This window comes from Bos indicus x Bos taurus, chromosome 18, assembly GCF_003369695.1.
Source record: "Bos indicus x Bos taurus breed Angus x Brahman F1 hybrid chromosome 18, Bos_hybrid_MaternalHap_v2.0, whole genome shotgun sequence".
Lineage (NCBI taxonomy): Eukaryota > Metazoa > Chordata > Mammalia > Artiodactyla > Bovidae > Bos > Bos indicus x Bos taurus.
In genome coordinates this window covers 19,198,708-19,219,771 of record NC_040093.1, presented here as the reverse complement: position 1 = coordinate 19,219,771, position 21,064 = coordinate 19,198,708, and the positions used below count along the sequence as shown (strand labels likewise).

The 21,064-nt window shown below is 52.3% G+C and overlaps 3 protein-coding genes across 7 annotated transcripts; 1 reads left to right on the top strand and 2 right to left on the bottom strand.

Annotated features, from left to right (window-relative positions):
* Nucleotides 1-2,097: 2,097 nt before the first annotated feature.
* On the top strand, nt 2,098-3,194 carry SDHAF1 (succinate dehydrogenase complex assembly factor 1). Its single transcript, XM_027514399.1, has one exon. It carries the CDS (start codon nt 2,099-2,101, stop codon nt 2,573-2,575), a length of 477 nt encoding a protein of 158 aa, XP_027370200.1. The 5' UTR covers nt 2,098; the 3' UTR covers nt 2,576-3,194.
* Nucleotides 3,195-9,556: 6,362 nt separating this feature from the next.
* On the bottom strand, nt 9,557-14,621 carry SYNE4 (spectrin repeat containing nuclear envelope family member 4). The gene is given in 9 exon segments (XM_027514342.1): nt 9,557-9,789; nt 9,882-9,940; nt 10,623-10,700; nt 11,662-11,910; nt 11,982-12,176; nt 12,638-12,781; nt 13,842-13,992; nt 14,403-14,476; nt 14,478-14,621. Coding segments are annotated over 9 exon segments (1,191 nt in total). The 5' UTR covers nt 14,532-14,621; the 3' UTR covers nt 9,557-9,602.
* A 520-nt stretch (nt 14,622-15,141) lies between these two features.
* Nucleotides 15,142-20,952, bottom strand: ALKBH6 (alkB homolog 6). Of its 5 annotated transcripts, none has more exons than XM_027514360.1 (7): nt 20,850-20,951; nt 19,964-20,046; nt 19,580-19,648; nt 17,644-17,704; nt 17,121-17,272; nt 16,794-16,910; nt 15,142-15,579 (listed from the first exon to the last, which is right to left on the bottom strand). In XM_027514360.1, the coding sequence occupies exons 1-7, from the start codon at nt 20,872-20,874 to the stop codon at nt 15,316-15,318; spliced, it is 771 nt and encodes a 256-aa protein (XP_027370161.1). In that variant the 5' UTR covers nt 20,875-20,951; the 3' UTR covers nt 15,142-15,315. The 5 variants fall into 5 exon arrangements, with proteins under 5 accessions (XP_027370161.1, XP_027370165.1, XP_027370162.1 ...); XM_027514364.1 differs by having other exon boundaries at nt 19,964-20,026; nt 20,834-20,923; XM_027514361.1 differs by lacking the exon at nt 20,850-20,951 and adding an exon at nt 20,598-20,843.
* Between the last annotated feature and the right edge of the window lie 112 nt (nt 20,953-21,064).

Genomic DNA, 21,064 nt, shown 5'->3' with positions numbered 1-21,064 from the left:
TTATATTACACATTTTATTAACCTACTCTGTTATACACTTTTATAAATAAAATATTAAAGCACTTGAAAGGGTGCCTGGCACAGAGTATGTGCTCAGTAAACAGTTACTAGATTATGAAGACACAGATGAGAGATGTGACAGGTTCCAGAGGCTTTTTTCATTTTTACTCTCTAAAGTTCCCTTCTGAGACAGTGTTTATTATGAAAAATTTCAAGCATCACAAAAGAATAGTGTTATGAAACCCCATTACAGTTACAAATATTTTGCCATGCTTCCTTTCATCTTTTCCTCCCACTCTTTGTTTTGTTTGTCCTGTAGGATTTTAAAGCAAATCCCAGACCTTATTCCTCTAGCAAAGAACCTGGTATGTGTTTGTGACAGAGAGACACCAGCAGGAATCACAGCGGTTTCAGATCTCCCTATTGACTCCCAGGGCTTGCCTTGTGGCTCAGCTGGTAAAGAATCTGCCTGCAATGCACGAGACCTGGGTTTGATCCCTGGGTTAGGAAGATCCTCTGGAGAAGGGAATGGCAATCCACTCCAGTATTCTAGCCTGGAGAATTGCATGGACTCGGTTCCAAAATCACTGCAAATGGTGACTGCAGCCATGAAATTAAAAGAGAATTGCTCCTTGGGAAAAGCTATGACCAACCTAGACAGCATAGTAAGTAGGGACATTACTTTGCTGACAAAGGTCCATCTAACCAAAGCTATGGTTTTACCATTATGGATGTGAGAGTTGGACTATAACGAAAGCTGAAAAAATAAAATAAAGAAAGAAAGCTGAGCGCCAAAGAATTGATGCTTTTGAACTGTGGTGTTGAAGACTCTTGAGAGTCCCTTGGATTGCAAGGAAATCAAACCAGTCAATCCTAAAGGAAATCAGTCCTGAATATTCATTGGAAGGACTGATGCTGAAGCTGAAACTCCAATACTTTGGCCACCTGATGCGAAAAACTGACTCATTAGAAAAGACCCTGATGCTGGGAAAGATTGAAGGCAGGAGACGGGGAGGACAGAGGATGAGATGGTTGGATAGCATCACCTAATCCATGGACATGAGTTTGAGCAAGCTCCGGGAGTTGGTGATGGACAGGGAAGCCTGGCGTGCGGCAGTCCATGGGGTGGCAACGAGTCGGAGACGACTGAGCAACTGAACTGAACTGAACTGACCGACTCCCAGACTCAGGCCTTCTCCCCAGCCCCTGACCAGGCTAGTCTCTTGCGGAAGAACGCATGCCCAGATGCGCGGTGGCCTGGTCGCACGCTGGGCGGAGGGATCCCGGGTTATCGTTTCCCGGGATCCCGGGTTATCGTTTCCCGGTCTCCCACGCTCCGGGTGCTGGCAGGTGCGGGTAGGTGCTGGTAGGGTGTTGAGCGGGTCGTGGCCTTGCGGGCCTCCCAGCGCTACGAGGACGCCTCCGAATAGCCTGCGGGAACTATAACGGAATTGCGCCTGACTTCCTGATACTTCCTGGCGGTCTGCGGAGTGCCAACATAGTCGAAGAGTTCCGTGTGGGCTGGTTTCGGCTTCAACAGCTAGGGAGGCCCCTCCCTCTCCTACCCTCAGATCCGAGGCCCCTCCCTCTCCTACCCTCAGATTGGCTCTCTTCGGCAGAGAGCGCTACCGGCCCAAACTGGCTGCGTTTGGGGGCTTATAGCCCACGGCATATTCTCAGCATGTTCTGCCTGCTGTGACCCAGCACTTTACCGCGTATTCCCGTCCCCAGGGGTTGGGGCCCTCGATGTACACTTGCTCTGGGAGTGGGGATGCACGGAGCTTCCCATGGTTGCTTTAATAAATGAGGATAAACCCACGTGTGTGCCCGTCTTCTCTCCCCCAGTGCCCCCAGAGCTCTGGGGAACACAAGGATCCTAACCTCTAGCTCTCTCCACTCGCAGGACCCAAGAGTCAGGTCAGGATCCCCTGGTCTCTTCCGACTCCAAACCTAAGAGTCTCAGCGTCTAGCGTCCTCCTTCTCCAGGCCCTCAGGAGTACCGTCCTCTCAAGGACACAGATGTCCAGTGGGGCGGGCCAGTGAACCATTAGCTCCGCCCCTTACACACAACATTGTGACGTAGAAGCAGCGACAACCTATGAGGCGCGAAGGCGCCGCAAAGCTGGGAGCGGGAGGCGGAAGTTCCTATGGCTGTGTTTCACCGCTTCTCCCGCCTGTGCACGGGCGCCGCTCCGTGCCCCGCGGCCCAGCTGCTACCATGAGCCGGCACAGCCGGTTGCAGAGGCAAGTTCTGAGCCTGTACCGCGAACTGTTGCGCGCTGGGCGCGGGAAGCCGGGCGCCGAGGCACGGGTGCGGGCGGAGTTCCGGCAGCACGCCTGCCTGCCACGCTCCGACGTACTGCGCATAGAGTACCTGTACCGCCGCGGTCGGCGCCAGCTCCAGATGCTACGCTCGGGCCACGCCACGGCCATGGGGGCCTTCGTGCGTACGCGGGGCCCGACCGAGGAGTCCAACGGCGCAGGGGCCCCAGGGACCCTGTCTGGTGAAGGTGACGACCCGAGGAAACCGCTAGACAGCATGAGGACACCGAAGACCCCGCTGGATGGACGGTGACCGGCTGAAGGGCTCGCCCGATGGCTCAGGGGGACTGGAGGACTGGGGAGCCCCCCGATGGAAAGTGAGAGGTCTTGAGAAACTAAATCGACAGATTGAGGTAGTTGAAGAACCCTCCTGGGACGTGGGGTGCGATGGCGAGAAATGCCCGGCTTTACTTGCTGTATGGTACCGGGTCAGACTTAACCAATGAGGCTTGGGGCGGACTGTCAAACTGAAAGCTACTTATCCTAAGGCCTGGGGAGCAAAGACGCCCCTCTGTTGGACAGAAAGAGACTGACGCCTTTGTCTAGAACCCTGAGAAATACCACTGCTGGCTCCTCAAAGATAACTCTGAGAAGAGCAGATGAGGAGGAGTTTGGGACGATGCCCTGATGGACGGTGAGAAGCCTGGAAACCCCCTCAGAAAAATCTTTACTCCATTGAGACCAACTGGGATTGGTGAGGAAGGGGGTAAGGGGTCTCTCACCCCGCTAATCAGTTAAAGACCCCCTCAAGACCTCTACATGATGGTTTTGAGGGGAAACCTCCCCTCACCCACCCCGATTCCTGCTCCTTTCCCTTCTCAAGACTGTTGGACAAAAAGGCAATAAAATGGGGGTGTGCTTATTTCCCTGTTGGTGGTGGTAAAGATTTGATGTGTTTGGGGGATTTTGAAAGTTATCAAGAAGTGACCCTCTGGCAGGGATGGGTGTGGGGAACCCTCTAGAATGGCAGATTGGTTGGAGCAGCATAGTTCTTTCTCCTGGGCAGATCCATAGAGGGAACCCACCCTGGTTTGACCCCCAAGGAAGCCCCTGTTGACCTCTTAATGGAAGGTAGTGAGTCAGAAGAGGAATGGTGGAGCTGAGGAGGCCTGGCTGGTAACCCCTGCGGTAGTAGTGGGACCCTCAAACCTGGCTAAGGAGTCCAGCCTCAGCTACAAGCTGGAATTGTTGTTAGCAAGGCCTAGGGGTGGGAAAGGAGAGGTGGACCCGTAGGCCACAGACATACCTCTTCCCATGCCCCCACAGGGACATGCGCTAGACATTCCCTGGGGTGCTGCATTTTGTAGCCCTCAGCTGTATTTGTACCCATTAAAAGCAGTTGAGAGGAGGAGGACCTCAGGAAAGGAACTCAGAGCTCAGATCAAAGGTAGGATGCCATGGCATGCCTGCTGCTCAGTCTTGTCTGACTCATTGTAACCCCATGGACTGTAGCCTGTGAGGCTCCTTTGTCCATAGAATTTTTTCCAGGCAGGAATACTGGAATGGGTTGCTATTTCCTACTCCAGGGGATCTTCTCAACCCAGGGATTGAAACCACGTCTCTTGGGTCTCCCGCATTGGCAGGCAGGTTCTTTACCCCTGCACCACCTGGGAATCCCCAAAGGTAGGATGGACCAAAGAGAAACACAGTCTCTCCCCCAATCCCAATGGGGGAGGCAGTTACTCAAATAGTTATCAAATGAGGTTGAAATCTGAAGAATTATGAAGTGTTTGCCAGAATGTAGGGATAAGCTCTGAGCAGGGGGACGGTGTGGGTAAAGGCCTGGAGAGGGCGAAGGGGAGAAATGCTGGGGCCTGGAGTGCCCCAGAGCACAGGCTGTGCAGTTCATGCAAGTGGCTTCTACTTCAGCTTTGTCTCTGGTTGGTACTCAGCCTCCATGCCCATGTTCATCTGTCCGCCTCAGTTTCTTCCACCAGGGTGTTGCTATTAATCCTGGCCTGGTTGCATTTCAGAGTAAAAACCAAAATCTTGAAAGTGGCTAGTGGAGTTAAGTCCTACCCATCCAGCCCGCATTAGAGCTCCACCTGCATCTCCCTCCTCTTCCTCCTGCTCATTTCTGGCTGCAAGATCTTGAGCCCTAATAAGGTCCAGGATGGGAGCTTCTGGCAGGGTTGCAGGCAGTGATCGAGTTCTCACTGGGGCTGGGTGTCCTGGTCAGAAGGGAGTTACTGGGTGAATGTCGGGTGATTAAGAGCTTGGACTCTGGAACTGGAATGCTTAGGTTTGAATCGCAGTTCTAACTTACTGATTACTTGATCAGAGGCAAGTGATTTAACCTCCTTGTGCCTCAACACCCTTAACTGCCAAATGGGCATACTAACTACAATAGTGTCTCCCTTATGCAGCTGTTATGGTATGTTTTTGTTCAGTCGCTAAGTTGTGTCTGACTCTTTGCACACCAGGCTTCCCTGTTCTTTACCATCTCCCTGAGTTTATTCAAACTCATCTCCATTGTGTTGGTGATGCCATCCAACCCTCTCATCCTCTGTCATCCCCTTCTCCTCCTGCCTTCAGTCTTTCCCAGCATCAGGGTCTTTTCCAATGAATCAACTCTTTGCGTCAGGTGGCCAAAGTATTGGAGCTTTAGCATCTGTCCTTCCAATGAATATTCAGGATTGATTTTCTTTAGGATTGACTGGTTTGATCTCCTTGCTGTCCAAGAGACTCTCAAGAGTCTTCTCCAACATCACACTTTGAAAACATCCATTCTTTGGTGCTCAGCCTTTTTTATAGTCCAAACTCTCACGTGACTACTGGAAAAACCATAGCTTTGACTATATAGACCTTTGTCGGCAAAATGATGTCTGCTTTTGAAAACATTGTCTAGGTTGGTCATAGCATTTCTTCCAAGGAGCAAGCATCTTTTAATTTCATGGTGCAGTCACCATTATGACACAGTGAATTAAATACCTGTGGCAGCAGAGGGTGATGTCCCAACCCCATAACCCTCCTGTCTACTTGAGTTCACTTGTAGCTGCAGAGGAGGGTTCCCAAGAAACTGCCAGCTTCCTGCTCTGAGCCCCTGCATCTCTGCTCTTCTGCTTGAGGGCTTTCTAGGAATTATGAGAGGTGGGTTAATGCCCTCAGGAGCAACTGCAGCCTGTGGGGGACTACAGTCACTGGATAAGTGCCCCAGGTGCCTGTTGTCTGGTGGGACTGAGCCCCAGGTACTCAGTGGCTCCTGCACCATAAGCATATGTTTCGCTTTTGCCCTGTTCACTGTCTCTCCTCATTCCCTAACTCCTGCCTCCTGGGATCACATTGCAAATAAACCACCTCACTCAAGCCCTTATCTCAGAATGTACTGATGTTAAACCACCCTCCTTGGTCCTGTCTGTGTCTGCTGCTGTGTTTTCGCTCTTCTAAGGGACAGGGTCACTGCTTGTCAACCTGTCAAAGAGTCTCCTGATCTAAAAAAAATTGCTATAAAGGACTTAGGGGGTGAGAATAATTTGGAATATGGATTGTGGCTTAATAATAGAATGGAATTGAGTGTTGAAATTTCCTGAATCCAGTAACTATAGTCGTGTAAGACAGTGTCCATGACATTAAAAACTATACACTGAAGTATTTAGGAGTAAAGAGCATCATGTCTACAACTTAGTCTCAGATGGTTCCAAAATATATGCATAGATGTATTACTGAGAGTGTGAATGGTGAAGCCCATGGGGTTAAATGTTAACACTTGATGAAAGTGGGTAAAGGGTATGTGAGAGTTTCTTGTTACTAGTCTTAAAGCTTTTCAGGAATTTGAAACAAAACAAAAAGTTACCAAAAAGACAATGGTCATATCAATGTCTTACTGGTCATTTGTCTTTGGATGCCAGATATCTTCACATACAGGGTATATTTTTACAAGAGATTTGAGAAAAACAAAGCCTGTATTTTCTGAGACTTGGATAGACCTCTCATGCATAACTTTCTCACAGATTTAGCAATCAATTTAAATTCCTGACCTTCAAAATAGTAACACCTGCTCTCCCTCACAGGTTCTGATCTCCACCCTGTCAGGAATGACAGGTCACTAGACTATGTTCTTATCTTGGATCACAAGCTCCACTGTTCCAAAAGGGTGACCAGGTGCATGAGGTGGTCCAGGGGGCCCTGGGGAATTCTGGGAAACTCGTCATACTGGATGAGGAGCCACAGGTCACACCTGCAAGTTCCCGCCCATCCCGTTCATCTCTCTCTCCCTAGAATGTCAGCTCCACAGGGACCAGGATTTTAGCCTGTCTTGTTCACAGTCATAATCCTGCTCTTTGACCTGGTTCATAGCAGACACTCAGTGAGTAGTAAATGAATGAGTGAATGACATGGATTTGCTCCATTACTGAATTGGTTGGGATGATACTGCCAAGACTCTGCCCATCCATCCAATTTGCTGGTGACCCCAGGGACACCATGCCTCCTCCTCAGCTGGGGACAGGATCTGGTCTGGCAGTTGAAAGAGAACAGACCCAGGTTTGCACAGACATCTCCCTGAATGTGGAATTACTCTGAGGATCTGCTGCTTCCTGCCCCCCACCCCTGACCCCAGGGTCCATTCCACCTTCTGGTAACAGCTCCCTGATTTTTTTTTTTTTTTTGAGAACTACTCCCCCTTACCATTTCAGTACAAGCAAGGCTGACTGCAGCCCCCAGTGAAGCATGTGACACCAGCCAGAGGAGGTGGCTTCAGAACTTAGACGGTAAAGAATCCACCTACAATGCAGGAGACCTGGGATTGATCCCTGGGTTAGGAAGATCCCCTGGAGAAGGGAATGGCTACCCACTCCAGTGTATTCTTGCCTGGAGAATTCCACGGACAGAGGAGCCTGGTGGGCTACAGTCCATGGGGTCACAAAGAGTCAAACACAACTAAGCGACTTTCACTTCACTGCAACTCTCCTGTTGGGCTTCCCAGTGGTGCTAATGGTAAAGAACCTGCCTACCAATGCAGGAGACATAAGAGACTCGGGTTTGATCCCTGGGTTGGGAAGATCCCCTGGAGGACAGGATGGCAACACATTCCAGTATTCTTGCCTGGAGAATCCCATGTACTGAAGTGACTTAGCACACACACAGAACTCTCTATTGACTGCTAAATTGGTGGGATGTAGGTTTGGTGGTTTCGAGGGGCACTCCCCACCATTTGGATAAGACCGAAGCCAGAACAGGAAAGAACTGAGCCCCTGGATCCAGCTGTGCTTGCAGTCCTGAACTTTTAAGTTACCCACAAAAATTAAGTATTAATTCCCAGTTTTTTAAAAGAGATTACTGCTGTTTTTGTTTGCTTTAAATATTTATTTATTTGGCTGCACCGGGTCTTAGTTGTGGCATGCAGAATCTTTAGTTGCATCATGCAGGCTCTTTATTTTTTTAGTTGTGGCATTCGAACTCTTGGTTTCAGCACATGGGAGCTTCAGTCTGCATTGCAGCATGTGAGATCTTCAGTTGCAGCATTCAAACTCTTAGTTTCAGCATGTGGGATCTAGTTCCCTAACAAGGGGTGGAACATGGGCCCCCTGCATAGGGTGCTCACTGTCTTAGCCTTAAATCAATGGAGGCTGGGTTTCACTCACTTGCTCCATGCGTGGCCTCAGGCTAGTGGCTTCCCCTCTAGAGCCTCAGTTTCCCATTTCTGTTAAGCAGGGACACATCATTGGGTGGTTGTGAGAATTCAAGGAAGTGTCTGTCTTAAGTGCACATCCAGGAGACTAGCATGGGGCTCCTGCCTCTGTTCTTGAGTCTGGTTCTGCTCCACCTCTTGTCCTGATACTTTAAGCTCTGGGAGAGGATAAGCTTAGACACCTGAAGCTGGGGACTGGACTCCAGGACTGAGCCCTGGCAGTTCAGCTTGGTGACCTGGGAGAAGAGGGCTTTCACAGTCCAGTCAGTGATGGCCAGCCTGGGAGCCCACCATGTAGAGTGTTTGAACAGAGCCCCTGGATGAATGCAGGTCAGGGGCTAAAGCAAGTGCTGTCAGCAACCCACCAACATCCCTCCACCCCTCCTGTATACCTGCACCCCTCTAGTAGCCTGTGGCAAGCACCTATACCTCTTTGCCTGAAGGTCTGTACAGGCAGGAGAGGCTGGAAGTGCTGGGGAGTTAACATTCTCCAGGATTAATCCTAAATCAATGAGCGATGAGAGCTGGTACATATATGCCACAAGCCCTTCACCTCCTGTGTGTCCCACAGTCTCCCAAAGGTCCCTAGGGGGATGGCACGCCAATGCCCAGAGAAGCCACCAGCTCATTGACTCCCTTCCCTGGTTCACTTCCCACTCCCCCATCAATTTGCCTAGGATCACCCCCCCAAAAAAAGTACCTGTGCTTGAGGGACTTCCCTTGTGGTCAACTAGCTAAGACTCCCCTCTCCCAATGCAGGGGGGCCCAGGTTTGATCCCTGGTCAGGGAACTAGATCCCACATGCCACAACTAAGAGTTCAAATGACACGACTAAGGATCCCTCATGCTGCAACTAAGACCCAGCACAGACAAATTATAATTAAATAAAAATACCCCATAAAAAAGGGGGTATATAAATATATACACACCATGTTTTAAAAACAAAAAACTACCTGTGCTTGAATCTTTGTCTGATGGTCCGGGGGAACCCAACCCAAGATGGGCTGATTCAATTCTATATTCTGTGCTCAAGGCAAAGGGATCTGTGGAGGGGGTTGTCTAGATGTACCAGGGTCATATCAAAGATTGTCAGTATTCAAGCATCCAGTATCCTCGCACATCCTGCTATAGAATGAAGGTGTGTGTCCCCTGAATACTCATAACCCTCAATATGATGGTATTAGGAGGTGTGGGGCCTTTGGGAGCTGATCAGATCATGAGGGTGGAGGCCTCATGAAAGGGATTAGTGCCCTTCTAAGAGACCCCAAAGAGGGACTTCCCTAGGGCCCAATGGTTGACTCCATGCTTGCAATGCAGGGGGTGTGAGTTCGACCCCTGGCCAGGGAACTAAGATCCCACATGCCATGTGGCCAAAAAGAAAAAAGAGAGAGACCTCAGAGAGTTCCCTGGCCCCTCTTTGATGTGAGGACACAGGAAGAAGATGGTATCGATGAACCAGGAAGTGGATCCTCATTAGACACTGAATCTATCAGCATCTTGATCTTGGACTTTTCAGAACCCAGAACTGTGAGAAACCAACTTCTGTTGTTTCTAAGCCACTCAGTCTATGTTATTTGGTTATAGCAGCCCAAACAGACTAAGACATATCCTTTAACAGTGACTATTTATTACATATGACTAGACTGCATTCTCACATTGGAGGGGTACCATTGACATAGCTGAGCTCCAGGTAAGGTATCCCGATCAGTTGGGCTGGAGAGCAGCAGGAGCCCCCTGATGTGGGCAGGAACAATGTGATACCCACCAGGAAAAGGAAGAGGAGGAGGAGGAGGAGATGGAAGAAGGTCAGAGGTCGCCTGGATGCAGGAGTGGGCACTCTGTGAAGGGAAATACAGTGTTAAACATACCAGTGGGTGCCACCGTGAGCCCTGTCCCCCAAACCCCCAGACTCTTCTCCCAAATGTCTTACCCAGGGTCCGCCTCCAGCATCACATCTTGGAGACTGGGAGATGCTTGCCTCATCCTGTCCTAAACATAGAGAGTCACCAGCAGCAGAATGGGTGGAAGTGACATTTAATGTGCTCTTTACCTTACTACCATAGACAGGCAGAACTGGGCTTATTTCTCATCCTTTCCTAGCACCCCTTCCATCCTCAAGCCCCCATGGGGACTTGGAATAGTTCCAAGTATAGTGGAGTTCTGTCTGTGCCTTCCCTCCATGCAGTCCCCCTTTTCCTGGTAACGGTGGTTCAACTTGGAAAGGATGGTGTCATAACTTCCTACTTTTCTGAATTCACAATTCTACTGCCATGACTAGGCATGTGACCAGATCAGGCCAATCAAAGCCCTCCATCAGCTTGGCTACTGTGATTGGTGGCGAAGCAGGAGTCCGATCTAGAACTTTTGCTGCCTGTGAGTCCGGAGCATTCTCTTCTGGGGTGAGTGAGCCAGTGGGAAGTGAATGTGTAGCTGCTGGGGCAGCCATGTTGCTGAGAGATCCACCGTGAAGTAGAACCCAAGACAGGGAGGCACTGCGCCCTGGCAGTATTTGAGGTCTGAAATTCAACAGCACCTGGACTTTTCAGTTAAGTGGGGAAAAAAAACAACAACCCAGCATCCCCTTTTTTTGTGTGTAATTCAGTCAGGGTTGGGTTGCTGTCACTTGCTATCACGATTCCTGAGTGATACACCTGGCTGAGGACCAACTCACTCGAGACTTCCAGAGCAGGGGTTGTCTTCGGTGACTTGCTACGTGTTGCCGGTGGCTGAGGCCCGACATGAGCATGTCCTGTGGGGCGAGAGAGGTGTGGGGTTCTTGGAGAATCAGTAACAGACACAAAGTTGAGGAAGGGCCACGATGGCAGTATGGTATAATATAGATGAGATTCTGGGGGAAGAGCAAGATCTCAGGGAGAGATGAAGAGAGGGCCGGAGCCCAACAACAACAAACCCTAGAAGAGAGACATTATTTATTCATTCACTCAACAAATACTTAATGCGTGTCTGTTACACTCCAGGTACTGTTCTAGGAGTTGAGAACACAGAGGGCACAAAAGCAGGCAAAATGCTGGCATACATGGAGTTTATATTCTAGCAGGAGAGAGACAGACTGTAATTTAATAAATATATAATGTCATGATGTGGTAAGTACTGTTAGGTGCTAACTTTTCACTCAGTCGTGTCCAACTCTGTGACCCCATGGACTACAAAGTTTATGGAATTCTCCAGGTCAGAATACTAGAATACTGGAGTGGGTAGCCACTCCCTTCTCCAGGGGATCTTCCCAACCCAGGGATCAAACCCAGGTCTCCCACATTGTAGGCAGATTCTTTACCAGCTGAGCCACCAGGGAAGCCCAAGTAAGAGGATAAGGAGTGATAATGTTCTGAGGCCAGGGCAGGTCTCTCTGAAGGGGTGATGTTTGAGGAGAGACTGGAGTGAAGGAGGAAGGGAGCTGGGCATGCATCTGGGGGTTTAGAGATGGGAGTGTATTTGAAATGTCTGAAGAGCCAGGAGGGTAGTGTGGTTGTGGTGGGGTGAATGAGGGGGAGAGTGAGAAGAAATGAGGGAATGTAGATACAACAAAGAGACCGGGAAGGAGAACACTGAGACACCAAAAGAGAAAGAGACACTGGGAGAGACAGAGCCAGAGGTTTGAAGGCCTTCTCGAAAGGCAAGGACCCTGCTAGGAGACACACAGAGGGTCCCATGGGTGCTTGGAGGAAGGAGGTCACCCCACCTGCTCTCACCTCCAGGCTTTGTCCTCTGCTCTGGGGCCCCCTATGGCCACACAGCTCACATGGAGCCCCTGGTGTCCGGGCTGTCCTTCGCCCTAAAGGCTCAAGGTCCCCAATGTCCCCCGCCGGGTCCCATTCCAACTCTGCTGGCGTGGGGAGGCTACTGGGTGCCCAGGGCCCCCAGACCCCACCAGGGCCTGGCCCATCTAAGTCCCCCTCGAACTCCAAGTCCTGTTCCAGTGTGCTGGCCTCCTCCAACACCTGCTCAGAGGACAGAGGTCATGAAGGTTGAGACTGGCACCCGTGCCGGGGACTGCCAGGGTGGGCCATACCAGGCTGGTGCTGACCAGCTGGGCCTGCAGCCGCCACAGCTGCTGGAAGATGCTGTCTTGGTGGGCTCTGAATGTGCTCAGGACTTGCTCCAGGGCTGCCTGGGCCTGAGGCTCACTGCGCTGCGCCAGCCCCTCACCGAACGCCAGCAGCGCATCTAAACGCTCAGCTGCCCCACGTAGGTCTGCCTGCAGCGCCTGGGTACACATGGTTGGACATCATCAATACACCCCACCCCGCTGCCTACACACACACACACACACACACTGGGTACACATGGTCGGACATCATCAATACACCCCACCCCGCTGCCTACACACACACACACACACATACACACACACACTGGGTACACATGGTCGGACATCATCAATACACCCCACCCTGCTGCCTACACACACACACACACACACACACACACACATACACACACATACACTGGGTACACATGGTTGGACATCATCAACACACCCCACACCACACCACCCTGCTGCCTACACGGAGACACACATAGACACACACACCACAGGGGCACCAGAACACCAGAGACCTAGGACTGGAGTTACTACCCCCACCCTCTTCCCATCCAGACATGAGGAACATGGAACAGATCCATTTCCAAGGGAAGCTGGCCCTGACTCCTGAGGCCCTTACCCACCTGCAGCTGGACCATCCTGCTCTGGGCTGACATGCAGGGCCCCAAGCCTCGCTCCAAGTCCTGCAGCCAGAGGCCCAGCCCCAGAAGACAAAGATGCAGACTGTCCTGCTCAGCCTCCAGGACCTCCCGGCCAGAGATGGGGTGCTGGGAACACAGAGCTGAGTCAGGGCCAGTGAGCCAACCTGGACCTTGTTCCCACTCCACTGCACCCAGGCTCCTGCCTTCTGGATGCTTCTCTGCAGCAGAGTCCATCTGTGGGTGTGCCCCAGGGCCGCTCCCACCTAGAGAAACTTCCCAGTGGAGTCAGGCCCGAGAACCTCTAGTTCAAGTTCTCCAGGTTTTCAAGGCTCCTAGAAACTTGTCCATATAGGGCCTGGGGGTCTTGGAGAGGGAGGGGTAATGGAACCAAATTACTCCCACAGGAAACACCGGGGCCAATGATGAGATAATTCTTGGACTTCCCTGGTGGTCCAGTGGTTAGGAACCCACCTGCCAATGCAGGGGACACGAGTTCGATCCCTGGTCCAATGCTGTATGGCAACTAAGCCTGCGCTGCATCTCAACTACTGAGCCCATGCACCGCATCTAGAAAGCAGCCCCACTACGAAGAGTCAGACATATTGGAGTACCTGAACAACAATAAAAACTCTCCGCAACTAAAGAAAGCCCACATGCAGCAGTGAAGACCGAGCACAGCCATGCTGCTGCTGCTGCTGCTGCTAAGTCGCTTCAGTCATGTCCGACTCTGTGCGACCCCATAGACGGCAGCTCACCAGGCTCCCTCGTCCCTGGGATTCTCCAGGCAAGAACACTGGAGTGGGTTGCCATTTCCTTCTCCAATGCATGAAAGTAAAAAGTGAAAGTGAAGTCGCTCAGTCGTGTCCGACTCTTAGCGACCCCATGGACTGCAGCCCACCAGGCTCCTCCATCCATGGGACTTTCCAGGCAAGAGTACTGGAGTGGGGTGCCATTGCCTTCTCCACAGCACAGCCATAAATAAATAAAATATTAACATATAATTCTCTCTCAGTTGATAAAATATGAAGTAGTAGACAGGTCAGGAATCACTGTCTAGAGCATCCCATCCCCACACAGTTGGCCAACACTTCCTGAATCATCGCCTCATCCCCGGTGTGGAGGCCAGACTCTGGGAGACAGACAGGAGGTGGGGGCTGGCCCAGGGGCCCAGGTCACCTCAGCTCACCTCTAGGTTTTTGGATCCAGCTGACTCCTCAAGAGAAAAGGGCGCTGGCAACCTGGGGAGGCCAGCAACAGGCTCCAGGCCCCTCGGCCCACCCCGAAAGTGCTCTGGAGGGTCCAAGGAGTCCTGCCCCAGCTTCTGGGCCTGTTCTGACCTGGGAGGTGGAGGACAGTGACAGGCCTGTGGGTGAGTCTAAGCAAAAGTGAAAGTGAAGTTGTTCAGTCCTGTCCGACTCTTTGCAACCCCATGGACTGTAGCCTACCAGGTTCCTCTGTCCATGGGATTTTCCAGGCAAGGGTACTGGAGTGGGTTGCCATTTCCTTCTCCAGGGGACCTTCCCAACCCAGGGATCGAACCCGGGTCTCCCGCATTACAGGCAGACGCTTTACCATCTGAGCCACCAGGTGAGTCTAGGTGCCCATTATTCACTCTACTCCACCGCTGTCCCGTGTTACCTCTCCCATGTCCCCAGGGGGTCTTAGCTACAATACCTCCTACCCTTCAAGGGCCCCTGCTAATGCCCCCACCACTTTGGACCCCAGTTTCTAAAGCCCCAGCCCCTACCTGATGCTCTCCTCTCCAGATGCAATGCAGATTGTGTCTCCAGTAGCGTCCAGTTCCCTAGGGGCTCCAGGGGGGGTGACTGAAGAGCTCTGAAGGGAATCTAGGGCCCAGAGGTGGGGGCCGGGCCATATTTGGGAGCCTGGGGACAGAAAGTCAGTGAGGACCCCCAGCAGGAGCCCTTTTCCTAGCCCCAGTTTCCTCGAAAACTTCCTCAGTAGGACTCACCCAGGCCTGAGGCAGCCGAAAGCCCAGGGGCAGGTTCAGCTCCACCTCCTTCCAGGTGGAACCTGGACCCAGGTAATTTGATGCCTAGCTCAGGTGACCCTACCTCCATTTAACTCCTTCCTCCCTAGTATACCAGTAGCTGACTCTCAAGCTTACCCCACCCAACTAAGGGGTTTCCAGATATGACCCTGCCCTCTCAAGAGCCCCAAGTTCTGAGCCACTCTGAAACCCAGACCGCTCACCCTGGGAACCCACGTCCGCGTGTGCATGCATATTCAGTCGTGTGGGAGGCTTTGCCAACCCCATGGACTGTGGCCTGCCAGGATCCTCTGTCCATGGGATATCCCAGGCAAGAATACTGGAGTGGGTTGCCATTTCCTACTTTAGGGGAGCTTCCCCACTCAGGGATTGAACCTGTGTCTCCTGCATTAGCAGGCGGACTCTTTATCACAGAGCCCCTCGGGAACCCAAACATTTGCCCACTCCCACCCCCAAATGTCCAAAACCAGAGTAAGACTTTTTTGTTGTTGGTTTATTTGGAATGGGTCCTCTTCCTGTGGTTTCCACACAGGTACTGGAAAATAACCCGAGGGGAGCCGCCTCTACCCCAGAGATCCAAGGTCACAGGGCGGTAGCAGTCCAGAGCGGGAGCGGGCTCGGGAATCCGAGCGGGTCCTGGGTCCTAACGTCACTTGCTGAGCAGGAGGCCAGCGCGCAGCACGCGGGGGACTCGGCGGATGGTCAGCGAGACGCGGGTGCCGCGCACCAGGCGGGCTCCCGGCTGCGCCGAGGGGCAGGCGGCGGCGTTGGGCGGCAGGGAGGCTGCCTCGAGCGCGTCTACGCTGGCTGCCGCGATGCCATGGAGGAGGCGCGTGTAGGCGGTGCCACGGAGCACCAGCAGGCTGCGCGGTTCAAGCAGCAGAGAGGTGGCCGGCCGGGGCGGGGGCCGGGGCTGCAGGGAGGGTTGAAAATCAGCGGGTCCCCAGAATTCGGTGGCGGAGGCAGACGAGAGTTCAGCAGGTTTGGGGGTTCAGGGGGTGAGGGTCAGTGAGTTCCTGGGGCAAAGGCTGAGGGGCAAGTGTGCTCCTAAGAATCAAGGCTTTGGAATGAAAATCCCAAGGGCGACAGGGCCAGGGCCTGGAGGGGAGGGGCACGACGGGAGGGAATGGCGAGTGGTCGGCAGTCTTTTGGGAAAGGGTAGGAACTAGGCTGCAGATGGGGGCGTCTAGGTGTGTAAGGAATCTGCAAGGGTCTGGGACTGAGGGATCAGTGGTCCTAGTAAACTGGGTGAAACTGGGCCAAGGACTTGGCTGAAGCCAGGAAGGGAAGGAGAGAGGAGCAGGTGTGGTCTGGGCGGATGTGGGCTATCTCAGGATGCTTTAAGGACACCAGCAGAGGGGAGCAGACAGGAGCATGTGGGATTGACAAAGGGAGCCCCGGGACTTCCCTGGCGGTCTAGTGGTTAACACTCTGTGGTTCCATTGCAGGAGGTGAAGTTTCTGTTCCTAGCCAGGGAACTAAGGCCCTACATGCTGGGTGGTATGGCCAAATAAATACGTTTTTTGGTTTTTTTTTTAAAGGGGGAACCCTAAGGAGCAGCTGTGATCAGGGTGTCCAGGGTAGTTTCTGTGAACACTGGGGCATCAGACATGCATCAAAGAAAGAGGTCAGGGAAAGTGCTGTCATGAGCAACCCTCACAGAAGGAAGGGGGCTTGAGCAGTGAGTCATAGGTTGAGGTGCCAAGAGAATCTGGAGGTGTCCTGCACGACAGATCACATTATTGGAGTGGGAGGGAGGAGGTCAGTATTGGGGTGCCTATGCAGTGGCCATTGAGAGTCAGGGTGTCTTGGAGGATATCAGAGACACCCCTGAGGGGATGGTGTGGGGGTATCAGGATATCAGTGTCTGTTGGAGAACTGGGGAGCCCTGCCTGTGGTATTGGAGTGCTCACTCTAAATATGTGGGGCCAGGACATCTGTAGGATGTCAGGATAGTCACTCAACAGGTGGGGGTATCGGGGTATCTGTGAAGATCATGATTTCTAGGGCACCCTGCAGGTAGATGGGTATCAGGGCTACCTCATAGGTGGGTGGAACTAGGGTCTCTTGGAGGATATGGGAGGTCGGAGCGCTCACAAGTGGCTGGGGCAGCATCTCAGGGCCCACCTGCTCTGTCGGGTTATCATCCTCTGGCTGCCGAGGCTCGTAGAGGTCCAGCATGGTGTGAGAGCCCAAGCTGATAGTGCTGACGGTCGGGTAGTACAGTGGCCCATCCTCGTGGGGCTGAGGAGTGAGTACCAGAGCTGGATGGGGCAGGAGTCCACAGCCCACCCCCCAACCCTCTGAGGTGAAAGGTGTCCCCCAGCTGGGGACAGGGAGGCGAATGCTTGGTTGGGCTATGTGAACTGCTTAATGAGAGTGGATGTGGGTCAACATGATGCCCCGCCCCGTGGTGGGTCCTAGGTCTGGGGGGTGGGGTGAGAGTGTGGTTACCATGATGCCCTCCCCAGGCAGATACTGGTTTACAAGGACGTGGTTGGCTGGGAGACCCCCAAAAAGGCTGAGGTCAGACACTTTGTCCACGTAGCGCTGGAGCCATGGTGGCAGTCGCTCAGGAACCATCCCCCGGGGATGGGGGAGCCCACCTGGGGGAGGATGATGGGATGCTGAGGGCACCCAACCAAGGAGCTCTGGCACCAAGGAGCCCCCATTAGGAATATCCTAGTGGTTGGTAGCACTCTGACCTCCTCAGGGACCCCTAACTCTTTGGAGATCCCCACTCCACTCTTCAAAGCTTTCCTGCTTCTCCAAAACCTAGAGATGCCCCCCAACCCATCAGGAAATTCTAACCCCTCAAGACCTCTACTGACCCCTCAGAATCCTCCTGATCCTTGGGATCCCTTGAGCCCTCAGGGACCCCCCACCTTGGCCTCAATGTTCTGAGACAATCAAACCTGACATGCCTACCCCAGCCCACATCCCTAAGTCAGCTATGCTCACAGTCAGGGACACTCACCCCAGTTCTGTAACTTCCTCCCGGAGAGCTGGGTCCATTTTGGCTTTGGGGCATTGAAGACCTGGGAGATGAAAGGGGGTCAGTCCTTTTTCAAGGACCACCCTCTCTGATTCTCCCACCCAGGCCAACAAAGCGGTTTTTACCTGGGGTGGAAATGGGTCATCTCAGTTTCTGTGGGATCATTCTCTGGGATAGTGTTCCCAGGATTTTGTTGTTTGCTTTCTCCCCCTGTGGAGACCACAAGCCTCAAAGCTGACCTGTGTCTACCAGGATTGAGGAAGGGCTACAATCAGGGTCTGAATCTACCCAGAGCTCTGGGATGGATTGGGCTCTTTCAGCCCAGCAAACAGTCTGCACTCTAATTTTCTGATCCCTGGGCTATCTCAGGACAGTCTGAGTCCGGAACCTCCTTGTTCCTATTACCTGGGGGAGACAAGGTGCTAAACTGGGTTATTCAGTACAGTCAAGGGAGTACTTTGAAAATTCTCCACTGCCAAGACCCCAGGGGTCTAGAAAGGGTTGTCTCAAAGAAGTCTAAGGGACTTCCTGGATGGTTCAGTGGCTGACTCCACACTCCCAATGCAGGGAGCCTGGGTTTGATCCCTGGTCAAGGAACTATTAATATACCCCACATGCTGCAACTAAGAACCTGCATGCCACAACTAAGAACCTGCATGCCGCAACAAAGTTTGAAGATCCTTAATACCGCAACTAAGACCCGGCACAGCCAAATAAATACTAAAAAATAAAAAGTTGGACTTCCTTGGTGGTCCAATGGTTAAGAATACACCTGCCAGTGCAGGGGACATGGGTTCGATCCCTGGTTTGGGAAGATCCCACATGCCGCAGGGCACCTAAACCTGTGTACACAACTACTGAGCCCACACACCCTACAGCCTGTGCTCCAAAACAAGAGAAGCCACTTCAATAAGAAACCCATGCACCGCGACAGAGGGTAGCCCCTACTCGTCGCAACTAGAGAAAGCTTGCGCACAGCAAGGAAGACCCAGAGCAGCCAAAAATTAATTAATTAATCAAAAAGCATCCTTAAAAAAATAACCCTAAGAAATATTCTTATTCCCTTCATGGTAATGGGGCTGGGATGGGTTTTCTCAGTAGGAGAGTCTGAGCTTTCAAGCTAACTCATTCCTGGGACTCAAACAAGATAGGAGTAGTTGAGACTGCACAGGGCAGGTTCAGGCTCTATAACCAAGGCTCTGGGGCTGCAAAGGGCTATCCCAGTGCATGGATTCTGAACTTTGTAAAACTCTTCTTTCCCCAAACCTTAAGAATAGAATGCAGACTGTACTATCTAACACAGGTGGTCTGGGCTTGGTAACCTTGTTCCCAAGGCTCTGGGTCTATGCTGAGCTATCAGCAGAGGGAAGCGTTTACTCTTAACATTCTGAGGCCTGAATTATCTCAGCACAAAAACCTGAACATTGTAAATTCTTCATTCCCCAAATCTCAAGGGCCTGAACTGGGCTCTTTCAACATGTGTTGTAACCTCCTTTTCCCTATAACAGTAGCAGGATTGAGTTGTCTTAGCACAGGAAGCCTAAACTCCATAATAACCACCACCTTTCTAGGTATCAGTTTGGAAAGTTCCCTGGTGGTCTAGTGGTTAGGATTCAGCGCTTTTATTGTTGTGGCCTGGATTCAGTCCCTGGTTGGGGAATGAGATCCTGCAAGATGTATGACTTGGCCAAAAAAAAATATCAGTTTGGTTTCCCCTAAGTCTTCTGGGAAAAGCTCTTTTGCCAGGCCCTAGCAGGTGTTGAGAAAGGAATATGGAAGGTGAGGGATGGGTGCTGGGTGGCACTCTCCTTTCTGCCAGGATCTTCACTGTGGCCTTGTGGGCTCTCACATGAGAGCTGGGGGTTGGAGAGGGATCTGGGAAGAGGAGAAGAACAGACCAGAACAGTGTTGAGATCACCTGTCGAAGCAAATACTCCTCCTCTTCCTTGGAGATGAAGTCAGGGATGTAGTAGATTACAGGTGGTGCCTAGGACAGAGAGATCCCCTGAAGGTGTGGCCCTTCCACCTGCAGACTAGTGCTAACACCCATGCGCAGCCCTTCCTCTGGAGCATAGCTCAGGATGTCCCCAGACAGGCCAGGGCCTTAAGTCAAGGGACCAATGACTATTTGGGGGATGAGGAGGTGGGGGTGAGGATAGGGCTGGACCCTGAGGGTAAGAATGGAGAGGGAGGGGTCAGTCCCAGCCCACAAACCCAGGAGCTAGCCTCCCTATCCATCTCCACTCTTATCTCCCACCCTCTAGTCCCCACCTTCACCCTCTGCACCCCCAGTCCTGACAACCTGCTCCACCCTGAATGGTTCCAGGGCTGGGACCCTGGCATCCTGATCCTCCATCGACAGCAACTCCAGGTACCCGGTCAGACCTGTGGGGAGGGGAGAACATGCTGAAGTAACCAAGCCTGCTGCCCTCAGACTATGATCCAGCTTTCTGCTCTTACCATGGGCCACAGCCTCAGCTCAGACCTCTAGGGAAACTCTTTTGGTTTCTAAAACCTAAGCCCTCAGTATCTCAAAAGCCACTCAGTGCACATCCCCCATACTTGCCCGGACACAAGGAGCACCCAGAATACTCCCCCAAACTCCATCCACCAAAGGTCCATCAAACTACACATATTTGCTGTCTTAAGCTCCCACAGAGAACAGCCTCTGACTCCATCCGCCGCTTTCCCAAGAGCTCCACACATATCCCCCAGGGCTACACACCAGAGTCCCTTTAAACACCTTGATTTGAGACCTCATCGTAAAAACTGCCATGCCCTGACTAAGCACAGCACAGCATGCATGCCTAAAAACTGCAGTCCTGGCTCTCTAACAGTGTTCAAGGTCTTCATAGATCCTCCTCTCTCCTCGAGCGCTTTCAGACGCTCCATTCTGAGCACCCTTGTGCCCCCAATCTAAGCCTCCTCAGACATACCCATTTTCAGTCTCCTCGGATCCCCCTACTCTAGACTCCTTTCAGATTTCTCTTCCGGAGCGCCCCTTCACTGCAGCACCCCCGGACCTGAGTCTGACTCCTTTCACGCCCTGAACCCCCTGGATCCCCCGACTCTGTCTTCTAGAATCCCACATTCTGAGCTTCCTCGGACTCCCATATGCGCTACCCTGGGTCCCCACTCTCAGCTCTCTTGGACTGCCATCTCCACCCTCGGCCACCCCGCAAACTGACCGTCCACCAGTGACCCCTCCAACATCCAAATTCAACATCCCAATTCCTTTCCCAGCCATTTCCGCTCCCATGCCGACGCAAGCATGCTCAGACCAATGGGAATTCTCAAAGGCTCTAAAGCTCCGCCTTCCGCCCAATAGGCCCTCTCACAGAGTGTCGCCCCGCCCCCTCACCCTCGTTCGGTGATAGGCTATGCCTCCTGGCCTTTGAGCCAC